General features: G+C 40.2%; 1 protein-coding gene across 1 annotated transcript; it reads right to left on the bottom strand.

The window, feature by feature from the left end:
• Positions 1 to 3073: 3073 nt before the first annotated feature.
• On the bottom strand, positions 3074 to 8882 carry KRT27 (keratin 27). The gene is made up of 8 exons (XM_032279700.1): positions 8390 to 8882; positions 7502 to 7584; positions 6942 to 7098; positions 6343 to 6504; positions 6134 to 6259; positions 3782 to 3999; positions 3514 to 3563; positions 3074 to 3400 (listed from the first exon to the last, which is right to left on the bottom strand). The coding sequence occupies exons 1-8, from the start codon at positions 8831 to 8833 to the stop codon at positions 3264 to 3266; spliced, it is 1377 nt and encodes a 458-aa protein (XP_032135591.1). The 5' UTR covers positions 8834 to 8882; the 3' UTR covers positions 3074 to 3263.
• Positions 8883 to 14691: the final 5809 nt, after the last annotated feature.

Raw genomic sequence — 14691 nt, 5'->3', positions numbered from 1 at the left:
GGAATAAAAGAAGAAAAACAGAGAATATTGTCAGTTTAATAGTTTTTAAAGCTTGAGTTCCTTCGGTGAGTTATTATGAGATTTCAAAGTATTATTAACATAATCTATTTATCTCTAGAGACTTTACAAATACAAATTATCTTTTGTGAAGTAAGTTAAGCACATATTATTAGGACCATTTGGAGATGAGTCGTTTCTGAAGCTAAGTGGCCATAGAGGTCACAAAGCATTTCTATATCAAAGCAGGACTGGAATGTATGATGCTTAACTCCTTGAAACGTTGTCGCCTATTTACTCATGTGGGCAGGTCTCTTGAATTTTTTAAATCATAGATTTTCTCTAATACTTTTAAAAAAAAATTTAGGTATGCTCTAGTTCTTTCTCTTTCTGGAAGTGGAGGATAGTTTTTTTTTTTTTTTTTTTTTTTTTTAGGCAGAATTTTGCTCTTGTTGCTCAGACTAGAGTGCAGTGGTACAATCTCGGCTCACTGCAACCTCCGAATTCTGGTTTCAAGCGATTCTCCTGCCTTAGCCTTCTGGAGTAGCTGGGATTGCAGGCGCCGGCCACCACGCCCGGCTAATTTTTTTTTTTTTTTTTTTTGTATTTTCAGTAGAGACAGGGTTTCACCATATTGGCCAGGCTGGTCTCGAACTCCTGACCTCGTGATCTGCCTGCCTCGGGCTCCCAAAGTGTTAGGATTACAGGCGTGAGCCACCACGCCCGGCCCGAAATGGATGATAGATTTCACAAATTCTCTGGGCCACTTCAGTCTATACATTTCTTCCCTGAGATTATTTTATTCATGGCAAGAAACTGGTATTTGGATGTATATCATTGGTCATTTCTTGGTAATCTACTAGGTCGTAGAACATTACTTGATGTGTATACATATTTTAGGCATTCAAAATGAATTGAGCTTCATGGAGTGTTGCTGTCTCATTTCAGGATAAAGTTTTTCGTTACATTATCTTATTCTAATGATTGTATGCTAATTTCCCCCATACATGTATTGTTCAGTTTCAAGTATGCTGTTGTTTAAAATTCACATTCTATATTTCTGTTAGATAACCATTTTTTCTTGAACTTGAATGAGGTTTGTTTTGTTTTTTTTCTGAGAATCAGATTCTGGTATACTAAGTCCTTCCACAAAATGGCTTCCCTGGTTTGGTTTGGGAAGAAGGAGGTGCTGATGTCTCTGGTAATCTTAGGTCGATTGGAGTGACCTTGCATGTAGTTTCTTTATCCTTTCTGTTGTTAGAAGGAAGGTGGAGTCATAAGGTTCTCACTAGCATGGTATTACTTCATGGCGAAGCACACAGACTCTGAGCCATTCTGTGTGGGTTACACATTTCAGCACTTTCAGTTATTAGCTGTGTGATCTTGGGCAAATTACTCAACCAGTCTCTGCCTCAGTTTCCTTATCTGTAAAACGAGGATGATAACAGTACCTATCTCATATGGTTGTTGTGAGGCTTAAATCATGCTTAGAACAGAGTCTAGCACCTAGTAAGTGCTGGTTATCAATGATTGACTCTCATGGCAGTCATGTTTAAAGGTATTGCATATTGGCCTGGTTTTAGCAGAAATAATTTATTCCCTGAGTTATGGTGAGTTGGTGGTCAGACATCTCAAATACTGTACTATGAAATCTGAGCTAAGTGTTCAAAAATTTATAAAGACAAACTTTAAAGACCTTTTAATATTAGCATCTACTCCTAGTGGTGTACATTCTATGGATTTGGAAAATGTATAAGGACACGTATCCATTCTTATGGTATTACCCAGGGTATTTTCACAGCCTTAAAAATCCTCAGCATTCTCCATATGCATCCCTCCCCTCTAATTCCTGGCAGCCACTGACCTTTTTACTATCTCCATAGTTTTGCCTTGTACAAAATGCCCTAGAGTTGGAGTCATACAGTATGCAGCCTTTTCAGATTGTCTTCTTTCACTTAGTAATATACATTTAAGGTTCTGCTGTGTCTTTTCATGTCCTAATAGGTCATAGCTTTTTAGCACTAAATAATATACTATTGTCTGGATGTACCACACTTTATTTATCCATTCACCTACTCAAGGACATCTGGGTTGCTTCCAAGTTTTGGCAATTATGAATAAATCTGTGCAAAAAAACCTCTGTGCACAGGTTTTTGAGTAAATGTAAGTTTTCAACTCTTATGTGGGAGGATGTTTCCTTCTCCTAATTTTGATATAAGGATATATGATGAGAGGACCAGTTAATTAAAAAGTTAGGTGAGAGGGTATCTGCCTTACATTCACCAAGGTATTATTGCATGCATGTGGGAAAGAGATGGGGAAAGACAGTTTGAAAGTGATTGTGCTTCAACTCTATTGAACCAGTTCTGCAGAGTTCAGTAATAGGGTACTGGTTCCAGAGAAAAACAGGCTGTTTCTGTTATGGGATTGGTGTAGCGGAGTCTAGTCTCTCACCCACAAATAAACCTCTGGAGGGTTTTCTGCTGAGTTTAACCTCATCCCACTCCCAGGCTTGAAATCGATTCACTAATGGTAAGTGCTGAAATCAGTGCACTAAAAGTTACGTTGGACTTAGGAGCCACATGGCTCTGCAGTCTTGGATGGCAAAAACGACATAGAGAACTTGTGAATCCCTCCCCTTATGATGGAGTGCTCAAGATTATGAATTAGACATCCACTGGAATTCTCCACTTAGCCTTGTCCTCACAGCTCTCTTTTCCCCTTTCTACCTTCAAATATCACCATTTATAACCTTTCCTTTATTTTTAAGGATGTTTCTGATTCTTCAGTTTCTTATTTCTACTTCTATGAGCATGCTGACCTTAGGGACTGGATCTTATTAACTGTTTTATCCTCATTATCTGGCACACAGCGTGTGCTCAGTAAGTGCTTTTTGTACTGAGACAAGGGAGACAAAATTTTACAGAGATGTGAAAAAGACTCCAACTGGTTTACACGTTAAACTTACTCCCAACTTGTGAAGACCACTGAATTAAACAGAAGAAATTAAAGACAAAATTCAGCTCCCATTGGAGAGTATATTTAAAATGCACGGATTGACCAGGACCAGGGAAGATGACTTGCAACAGGAAGAACCTTTATTGAAACACCACCGTAGAGAAAACGCCCAAGAAATGGTACTATTCTAAAAATAACTTGTCCTAATTCATTGGAAGAAAAGCAGAGAAATAAGGAGGATCTTCTTTAGGAAACTAGTTTCATTTTGGTATTTTAATTTGGGGGCATTCTTTCTCAGAGGCTGTAGTTCAGGAAGGCACCCTCTGTTCATTCTTGTTGACTTTGGTGGATTTCTCTTCCACGGTGTGAATTCTGGATGAGAGAACTTTGCCACGAGGATCTATTTCTTCCACAACTGTTTTGACAATGGTGGTTTTAGATGAATCTAAAATGCCACATATAAACTGTTAGAATTTATCAAATTCATAAATAGGAAATAACTCATCGTTTGAAACATGTGCAAATACACGCTGAATGCCTAACACAGCTTTTGCTTACCTTTTGTCTGATTTCCTGAGCCTCTGTAGCCTTTTGATTTAGAACAGGAACTGTAAAAGTATACAGCGCTTATATTAATTATTTCATTCTGTTTTACTGAGGAAACTGAAAAACAATGATTTAAGGTGGGAATTCACTGAACTCTGAAATAACACTAAAAGAGTTTTTATCTACACGTGGTCTAGATCATAGATATTTTGTACTTGATTTCAAATAATCTTTAGTAACCTTAAAAATAAATTGTTTTCTCAACGGCAGCAATACTGACCCATCTTCTCCATCTATCAGGCGGCAGTAGGTCTCAATTTCTTTTTCCAGGTGGACCTTGACGTCGAGGAGCTGCTCATACTCCAGCTTCTGGCCCTCGGTCTCGGTTCTGACCTGGTGCAGCTGCTCCTCCAGGGCCCCAATCTGAGCCTGGATCTGCGCCAGCTGCGCACAGTAGTTGCTCTCTGTCTCTGTCAAGGAGCACTCCAGGGACTGTTTCTGTAGTTTGGTAAGACATGGTTTAATAGAAAAGGTCACAGTATTTTAGAATAAGCCAAAGCATTTAAGAGATATTTAAGACAATTATCCTTACATCATGCAAATAATTATATTTACCCCAAAGAGTCCATTTATTCAATATTAATCATTGCCTTTACTAAATGTCATCCTGCTTTTGTATTTGAGAATGACACAGCTGGTGCTGAATGTCCCTCAGATGCCCAGGTGTGCTAAAAAGATGCAATTGTCTCTTTACAGGGCACAGGCTAAAAGATCCCTCCCCTGCACCAATATAGCCTGTGCTTGTAGAGTTTGGCACAATTTACCACTTTCTCCACAACTAGAAGTCCGCCTACATTTTGCTACCCATTTCTATTCGTGTGACAGTCTTGTCATATGAGGACTGCAGCTCTCCTATTAAAAAGTCATCCTGCAGTGAACTGCATAAACTTTCCATGAGTAGAATAAACCGCAGAAAAGAATTACCTTCGTAGGCTTTAAATACGGTAGCTCAATTCATTGGCTTGTGAATCTGAATGGGATCATAGAGCTACACAGAGGGAACTCCCACCGCAATTTTACATGGAATGAAGATGAGAGTGTCTTATCCTTTCATCAGCAAGTATTTTTTATATAAAGCCTTGATTTTATACACGTTCATAGCCTCATCTGTGGATAAACTCTGGTGGTTTACTAGCCGTAGAGGGAAAAGTATAGATCTGGGAGTTAGAAAATTTGGAGAGAACTTCTGGTTCCTTCCTATCCAACTGTGGGACTGTGGGAATTGCTTAACTTCTTCGAATCTCAGATTCCTCTTTTGGAAATAATGACATGAGTTATAATGTCTGCCTGCCTGTGCCCTGGGGTTGTTGTAGACTCACGTGTGGGCGGAAGTGCTGGGCAAACCCTTAATGAAAGCAGTTATGATTATCATTACACGTTTAGCTTTAGAGTCAGCCTTCATGCCTCTACCTTGCCTCTTGTTTATGCTATTTACAAAGGAATTTGGAAGTGCTCTTAATTAAGTGGCCAAAGAGAATGCTAGATGAAGCTAGGAGTGGTGCAAATGTATTTTTGCTCTCTTTAAGCAGTAGGATTTTTTTCTTTTTCGAAAAATGGACACATAAGAATTGTACATATTTATGGGGTTCATAATTCTATTTCAAAACACGCAATGTGTGGTGATAGAATCAGGTCAATTAGCATATCCGTGGCCCCAAACACTTACCTTTTTTCCTTGTGTTGGGAACATTCAAAACCCTCTTTTTGAACTATTTGAAAATATAGAATAAATTATTCTTAACCGTAGTCATTCTACAGTGCTATAGAACACTTGAACGGATTCTTCCTATTCTGCTGTAATTTTGTATCCTTTAACCAACCTCTTCCGATTCCCCATCCCCTTCCCAGTCTCCAGTAACCACTATCCCACTCTACCCTTCCATGAGATCAACTTTTTAAGTTTCCACATATGAGCGGTTTTAGATATTTTGACTTAGGATAGAAGATTCAAAGTCAAAGCTACTTTCTTTTTCCAATATCTCTATTGTATTTGCTAATTTCTAATGTTTCATCATTATTAGCATCTAGGTAGACTTTGTAGGCAAAGAGGATTGTCATGTGCGAAATGCAAATATGTCTTAGGTCAAGCACTATAATTAATGGCTAAAAAGTAAAATATGTAATACTATGTGGGAAGAAAATTCTCTTCGATTTTTTCCCTCAAGTTCTAAGCAAATCTGTTGCATAGCTTTTCTTTTCTTTTTTTTCCCCATTTATTTATTTTATTGCATTTTAGGTTTTGGGGTACATGTGAAGAACACGCAAAATTGTTGCATAGGAACACACGTGGCAGTGTGATTTGCTGCCTTCCTCCCCATCACCTACATCTGGCATTTCTCCCCTTGCTATCTCTCCCCAGCTTCCCATCCCCCACCGTCCCTCCCCTATTTCCCCCCAACTGACCCCAGTGTGTAGTGCTTCCCTCCCTGTGTCCATGTGTTCTCATTGTTCAACACCCGCCTATGAGTGAGAACATGCGGTGTTTGATCTTCTGCGCTTCTGTCAGTTTGCTGAGAATGATGGTTTCCAGGTTCATCCATGTCCCTACAAAGGACCCAAACTCATCACTTACCGTTGCTAAGAGGGACTGAAGTTCAATCTCCAGGGTTTGAAGAGTGCGTTTCATCTCGGTAAGCTCATTCCGGGCTGAGGTGGTGGCGCCAGCGTCGTCAGAGATCTGCTGCTGCAGCGAGGCGCTCTGGAACAGTAGGGGCCGCGTTAGGGCGCTGCTGGCTGAGTCCGTGCGCGGCGCCCCCGGAGCGCACCTAAGTGTGGTTTTACCTTCTCGTTGAACCAGGCCTCCGCGTCCCTGCGGTTCTGCTCTGCAAGGGCCTCGTACTCGGCTCGCATGTTGTTCAGCAGAACCGTGAGGTCCACCCCGGGGGCCGCGTTCATCTCTACGTTCACGTTGCCTCCAGCCGCGCACTGCAGAGCTTTCATTTCCTGAAAGATATTTGTTTAGTGGAATTAGGATCTGAATATTTTATTTGTTTCATTTTTTTGAGTTAGGGTCTCTCTCCGATGCCTAGTATGGAATGCAGTGGTGCGATTACGGCTCACTGCAGCTTCGAACTCCTGGCCTCAAGCGATTCTCCAGTCTGCGTCTCCCACAGCGTTGGGATTATAGGCGTGAGCCACCGCGTCTGGCCTGAATATTTTTAAAGGAGCCAGGTGGACAAGATCTATAGGATTAGAAACTTTTTCGGAGGTTTGTTTCTTTTGAGCAGGATGAATAGAAGCACCTCAAACAATTTAAGCCATATGGAGAAAATGACAGGTTCCTTCTTGAATGTTAATTAGATATTATATTTATCATCTGAAATTAATTTTAAAATTTGGGAGAGAGGCGACTGTGAGAGCCAGCCGGGTAGAGCCTCTACCTCGGCATGATTCTTCTTGAGGTAAGCGAGCTCCTCACTGAGAGTTTCCAGCTGGATCTCCAGGTCCGTTCTGCACAAGGTCAGCTCATCCAGGACTCTGCGCAAACCGTTGATATCCGCCTCAACGCTCTGATGAAGTGCCAGCTCATTTTCAAACCTTAGAAAAGTATTTGAAAGTTTCATCACTAGTCATTAGGCACAGCACATCACTTTTTGGATCATCATACAATCAGACTAAGCTTTGAGGTAAAACTACTAAAATAATACTTAAAACGTCAGTCAGGTCACTCGTCATGCAATAACTACGTTTATTTGAAGCAAGAGAATGGGAATAGCCAAAATTCTCTCTCATATGACTTTGACATTCATTCGTGTTAGCCCACAAATTTCCCAAGTAAAATAGGTTGCTCAGCTAGTGACTCCTAATATGCATTTTGTTTAAAACAAATACATGAATAAACAAGAACAAAGAATGAGCCAACCTCAAATAACTCAGAAGAAGAAAGGAGAAAAAATGCTTAGACAACTGTTTTTTTCTGTTCATCTTCAGCTCTACTTACTTGAGTCTGAAGTCATCAGCTGTGAGTCTTGCATTATCATTTTGCAGGACAACATGGGCATTACTTGCAGTTGCAGAAATTATCTGACAAATAGAGAGTTAGTTAAGATTGAGGAAATAAATATTTAAGACACATTTCAAAGTTCCTTGAAATAAAATTACATATGAAATTATAGTAATATTTCTGGCATCTGTTTCTCATAATCAGATGAGTCTTTTGAAGATGGGAAATTTAAGTATAGTCTCTCTCTCTCTCTCTCTCTCTCTCTCTCTCTCTCTCTCTGAAACGGAATCTTGCTCTGTTGCACAGGCTGTAGTGCATGGCACAATCTTGGCCACTGCAACCTCTGCCTCCCGGGTTCGAGTGATTCTCCTGCCTCAGCCTCCCAAGTAGCTGGGATTATAAGTACATGCCACCACACCCGGCTAATTTTTGTAGTTTTAGTAGAGATGGTGTTTTACTACGTTGGCCAGGCTGGTCTTGAACTCTTAACTTTAAGTGATCTGCCGGCCTTGGCCTCCCAAAGTGCTGGGATTACAGGCATGAGCCACTGTGCCCAGCCAAGTATGGTCTCTTTTATTCCCCACCCCAATCATAAAAAAAGCTCTTTCTATGAGAAAGCCTATAAATATATAGCTAGAGATATTGGGCAGTTTTTGTTATTTTAATATTACCAAAATCACACACACATACCCAAAACCACATGATGGGCATGGCATGTTAAAATATTAGAATTTATTAGAAATTATTTTTAATATTGAAAATGAACCCCTAAAATCTAGAAGCTGAGGGCAAAGCCCTGTTACTGTGACAACTTATACATTTGTTCATCTGTGAGTGGCTAAGTACCCCCAGGAGTGCTAAGACTCATACCACGGTGTTTCTTACCTGGTTCTTAAGGTCATCAATAATTGGAAAGTATCTGCTGTAATCATGATCAAGGCCGCGGCAAGAACCAGGTCCAAATTTCTCATACCACCCCTTGATCTTCTGCTCCAAGTCGGCGTTGGCCTCCTCTAGGGCTCGAACATTCTCCAGGTAGGAGGCCAAGCGGTCATTGAGGTTCTGCATGGTCACCTTCTCATTGCCAGAGAGGAGGCCATGCTCATTCCCTGTGAAGGCAGCACAGGAAACACTTCCCCCGCCCAGACCTCCACCATAGCCTCCTGCAGATGAGCTGCCCCCAAAAGCACAAGAGAAGCCACTTCCAATGGCTGGCATACCGCAAGTGTTTCCGACCCCAAAGCCTGCTCCCCCACTAGAGAGCCTCACAGAGCCAGTGCCCCCACAAGAGCCAAGCCTTCTGGATGTGGAAGAAAAGCGCACAGACATGGTGTCCAGGCTGGAGCGTTTGTTTCTGCGGTGATGCTCTGATGGTGAACCTCCTACTCAAGCATGTTGGTTTGCCTTTATATACACATTATTAGGGTGTTCCTGATGAGCTCTGCTCATAGGAAAACGGTGTTTGCCAGCTCATTGTGAATTATCCATAATGGGGTGTTGTTTTTTTAATGAATGGCTTTACCATATTGTGTCCATTTCTGTAGGTGGATAGTTATCATGAGGTTGTTATCTCTGGAGTTGGACAGGGTGGAGTATTATCAGAATTATTATAGTGTTGCATTTCAAATTTAGTATGAGTAACCCTTCCTGTCTTCCAGACCTCAGGAATGTATAGTACCTATAAGAATAAAAAAGTATGATAGACAGATTTCTCTTTCCCTTGCCCAAATCAGCATTGCATTTTCTTTGGCAATGAAGTATCACAGTCATAATTTTCTATCAGATGTGTTGAAAATAATTTCAGGACTCTGTGTCCATGGTACCAGAAGAAGAAGGGGAGGTCCTAAAGGAGAACTGAGGCATTAAAAGGAATCTTCTTTGGAGACGGAAAGTGTTCCTTTGATCCATATCCTTCCTGAATTTCCATTTCATCTGTACTGGTTTTCCATCTAAATTCGGTTGCTAACCAGGTTAAATAAAGGAATTGGTTACCTCCTTGGGCCTCAGTTTCCACATCTATAAAGTGAAGGGTCTAGACTGTGGCCTCTCTATTCCCTTTCTATCTCTAGATTGCTCATATTTCTGTACTCCTGTTCGCTGTCCATTTCCATAGCACTTTTCTCATGCCACGGTTTTTCATGAGTAAAGCAGAGCATTACTTCCTCTGCTTTTCACCTCCTACTTATTTCTGAATTGCAGTCCCACCATTTTATTGAAAGTAACCTCTCAGACATCACTGCACATCTCTAATCATCATTTCTTGTATTTATTCTCCTATACCCTCTTGGTTACGTTCAGTACTGACTACCTCAGTCTGATCAGTCTGATTGAGTTTCCGACAGTTGCTTTGTGAGAATTTCTCTACATCCCGTGTTGCTCCCCTTTTCCCTTCTGCTTATAGCTTCTGTGCCCTACATTTGTCATTTCTTACAGTTTTGTCCTTGTTATTCACGATTCTTTTTTTTTTTTTTTTTTTTGAGACGGGGTCTCTCTTTGTCACCCAGGCTGGAATGCAGTGGTGTGATCATGGCTCGCTTCAGTCTCAACCTCCCAGGCTTAAGTGATCTTCCCACTTCAGCCTACCAGATATCTGGTAATACAGGCACACGCCACCATGCCCTGCTAATTTGTGTGTGTGTGTGTGTGTGTGTGTGTGTGTGTGTGTGTGTGTTTGTAGAGATGGGCTTTGCCATGTTGTCCAGGCTGGTCTTGAATGCCTGGGTTCTAGAGATCCTCCCACCTTGGCCTCCCAAAATGCGGAGATTCCAGGCGTAAGCCACCTCACCTTCTTAATGTAGGTTTTCCCTCACTGCCTTGCCCATTCTTTTTTACTACTTTTCTCTTTCCCATCTCTTTGCCTTTGTTCATGTTGTTCTTTCCACCTGGTTTTCTTTTTCAGACTAAAAATTATAACAAATCATTTGAGATCTTGTATTTGCCAAGAATAATTGCCATCACTTTCAAGTACCTAGATTGAAAATGAAGTTGGAAAAAATGTAAATTGTTATGACTTAACAAATGAGTTTGCAGAAAGAAAAGCCAGAAAGACTTGTCAATCAATTGAATATATTATTAAAGTATTATGGTTTTTTGTATTACATAAAATTAGGATACCAAAACATTATTTATTTGCCATTTATAGTTTATGTTGTTATATATGTGTCCTATTACCTCAATTACATGTTATAAATAATAAGACATTTTTAAAAGAAAAAGATCTATATTTTAGTATTTATTTATTTTTTGAGACAGAGTCTTGCTCTGTCACCTAGGCTGGAGTGCAGTCGTGTGATCTCTGCTCACTGCAACCTCCGTCTCCTGGGTTCAAACGATTCTCCTGCCTCAGCCTCCCAAGTCGTTGGGATTACAGGTGCCGCCATCACACCTGGCTAACTTTTGTATTTGTAGTAGAGATGGGGTTTCGCCATGTTGGCCAGGCTGGTCTCGAACTCCTGGCCTCAGACCGCCCAGCTTGGTCTCCAAAAGTATTGGCATTATGGATGTGAGCTGATGCACTGGACTTATTTCTAACTGAACTTTTTTTCTGACTTTTCAACAAGAGATCTCACATTTTCAGTTTGCATTGGGCCTTGTAAATTATGTAGCCATCCCAGATTGTTGGGTCTCTCTGAGGAAGCTGAAGAATCTTAGAGAAAAGACTTCCAGACACAAATATTTGAGTGTTCTCCACAAAAGGGAAGCTTACCATACAACCACTCCGGAAGGAATTACAGACACTTACACACAAAGCTTCCAAATGTTTAAGGTCTTACTTGTTCAAAATGAACATAATTTAAAATATCACCATATTTTAAATTAATTTAAATTGTAAATTAATTTTGATATTTTAAATTAATTTAAAATATCACCGTACATTGAGAAACACTCAAACAAGAAAGACAAAGACTCAAACAAACAAAAAATAATACTCAGGGGAAACAGAGGTAATAAAGAACCTTGAGGAAAACTTTTAAAAAAGAAACTACTTACAATTATTACTTTCAGAATTAACAAAAATACTGTATATTTAAAACATGGATAGAATATCTTTAAAAGTGAACAAGGTGCACATAGAAGGCCTCTTAGAATTAAAAACAAACTCCCAAAATAAAACTTCAATAGATGAGTTGGAAAATAAATTTCTAAAAAACTCCCCAAAGTTAGAACAAAAAGATAAAAAGATAAATATGTGAGCCTTAAAAGAGCCAATCTCTCTTTCTCATTTTTTTTTTTTTTTTTTTTGATATCGAGTCTCACTGTCACCCAGGCTGGAGTGCAGTGGCACGATCTCAGCTCACTGACTGCAACCTCTGCCTCCTGGGTTCAAGCAATTCTCCTGTCTCAGCCTCCCAAGTAGCTGGGATTATAGCTGTGCGCTACCACGTCTGGCTAATTTTCTTATTTTTAGTAGAGACAAGGTTTCACCACATTGGCTAGGCTGGTCTCAGGTGCCTGACCTCATGGTGGTGCCTGTAATCCCAGGTACTTGGGAGGCTGAGGCAGGAGAATCTCTTGAACCCAGGAGGCAGAGTTTGCAGTAAGCTGTGATCATACCACTGCACTCCAGCCTGGTTGACAGAGTGAAACTCTGTCTCTTAAAAAAAAAAAAAAGTGAACCCCAAATGATATTCAACCTTTTATTCTAATCGTTTCCTAAGGTTTATCTCCTCATTTCTAAGTTTTTTTTTCTAATTGTGACTTACAAAGAGAACCAAAACTTTCTACTTTAACAACGACAAGTGAGGGTGGAAAAGAAATCTTTTCAGACATGAAAGGTATCAAAACATTTATCTCCTTTGCACATTTTATTGGGAAGCCACTAGAGAGAAAAACATGAAAAAGAAAACATAGGATCCTGGAAATGGAGTTCCAATGTGAGTGCACTGAGTGAATGTTCCCACGACAGCTGGGTGGCAGGCTTAAAAAACAGAAGCCGGCCAGGCGTGGTGGCTGACGTCTGTCATCCCAACACTTTGGGAGGCCAAGGTGGGCGGATCATGAGGTCAAGAGATCAAGACCACCCTGGCTAACAGGTTGAAATTCCGTCTTTACTAAAAATACAAAGATCAGATAGGCTTGGTGGCACTTGCCTGTAATGCCAGCTACTCAGGAGGCTGAGGCAGGAGAATTGCTTGAACTTGGGAGGCGGAGGTTGCAGTGAGGTGAGATTGTGCCACTGCACTCCAGCCTGGGTGACAGAATGAGATTCCATCTCAGAAAAACAAAAAAAAAAAAAGCAGAAAACAGATAGCCAATATTGAATAGGAGGATGGGAGATTCTGAAAGTGAGATCTTCAGGGGCATAGATGAAAATGATTGCTTGGTAGTTTCAATTGCATAAGAAAGAGGCATGGGAGACATGCAGGAAACAGGGTTAAACTAGTCAGAAAACCATTCTAACTTTAACTAACTCTAAACTAAGGGTCCTCCATGAATTCGGAAGGGAATGGAACAGCCTAGATCCTGTGAATTCTCAAAACTGACCAGCCATGGTTCCCTCCTGGGAGAGCAACCCACGACGAGGAGAAACTGCTGGGGGAAAGATCGAAACTTGTCAGGAGAGGGTCACAGAAAGGAAGGAAACAAAAGGTCTAGATATGAGTGGGGGAGGAAAAAAAGAGATGGGAAATTTCAGAAATCAAGCCAACATATTTCTGAATCCTAGATAAAAACAAGAGAAAAAGGAACTCTGTGAAGTTCGTAAAGCTATTTGGAATTATACTTTATTCTTTTTTTTTATTTTTTGAGATGAAGTCTCACTCTGTTGCCCAGGCTAGAGTGGAGTGGCAAGATCTTGACTCACTGCAACCTCTGCCTCCCAGGCTCAAATGATTCTTCTGCTTCACCCTCCAGAGTAGCTGGGATTACAGGTGTGTACCACTGTGCCCAGCTATTTTTGTATTTTTAGTAGAGAGGGGGTTTTACCATGATGGCCAGGCTGGTCTTGAGGATCATTTGAAATAAAGAAAACAACAACAACAAAACAACACAACAAGCCTAAAAAAAAAAAAAAAAAACCACTCCAAACCCAAAAGAAAACCCAACATCAAAACAACAAAATCCAGGATAAGTTGAAAGCATAAATGCAGATGCAGGGAAACAGCTTGATATTTTAGTGCCTTTAGTTGATACATTTTTCCTGATTGTTGAATAAGGAACCCCATGTTTTCATTTGGCACTGGGTCCTGCAAATTATGGAGCTGGCCCTGTATATTGTACATTTGGAAATTATTTCCCTGTGAATTTCTAGTATTTGCTTCATTTGATGGCTCATGGCTGAAGATTTTGTAAATATCCCACTCTTCACCACTTTTTTGAATCCCATGTGACTGGAGGGTAGTGAGACAGAATTCCTTCTCTCACTGGAGCTTTTCCCTGGAGTCAGGCCATATATTAGAGAAATAAAGGAGCTGCTTTCCTTTTAGGCAATTTAATATTTGTTGGGAATCCCTCTGTACACTTTGATCCAGAAAGATAGAAATAATCATAATCACAAGAATCATGAGGTTCAACCTCATGAGGTTTCAAGTTGAAGAACAGGTGTTGGTGAGTTAAATTTGGCCGGCCGTGTGTTTTTGTACAGACAGTGAGCTAGGAATGGTTTTACATTTTTAAATGGTTGAAAAAAGTTAAAAGAAGAATAATATTCCATGACAGGTAAACGTATTTACAATTCAAATTTCAGCCTTCATAAATAAAGTTTTATTAGAACACAATCAAATTCACTTTTTCATCTATTGTCTACGGCTGAGGTTTGTAGTTGAAATAGAGACCTTACGGCCTGCCATGCCTAAAATATTTACTATCTGGGTTTTCACAGAAAAAACTCCTGACTCTCGTTCTAGAAAAAGTGTTACTAACACAAGCCATATTGCTGCGGATTTTTCCGGAGATTATCCTGTTTAGATGAGGAATGGTATCCTGGGTAATGTAGATAGAAGAGTTTGAGAGAGGCTCTTGGTAAAATACCAGGAATGCGTCATCTAGTGGTGAAACTTTTCAGTCACAGGAGAATTTCTGAATTTTTTGATTATTTGTCCATGTATATATGGTGTGATTTAAAGATTATGCCTAGTGAATGTTTAATATTCAAATGCCATGTGGTGGTATTGACTATTATTTAAAACAACAATGAAAGGCAATTAAAACATAGTCCACAAATGTTTCCCTATGAATTAGACATAGAA

The sequence above is a fragment of the Sapajus apella genome, unplaced genomic scaffold (assembly GCF_009761245.1).
Source record: "Sapajus apella isolate SASKATOON/1434 unplaced genomic scaffold, GSC_monkey_1.0 scaffold12, whole genome shotgun sequence".
Classification (NCBI taxonomy): Eukaryota; Metazoa; Chordata; class Mammalia; order Primates; family Cebidae; genus Sapajus; species Sapajus apella.
This window is presented reverse-complemented; position numbering and strand designations above follow the sequence as displayed.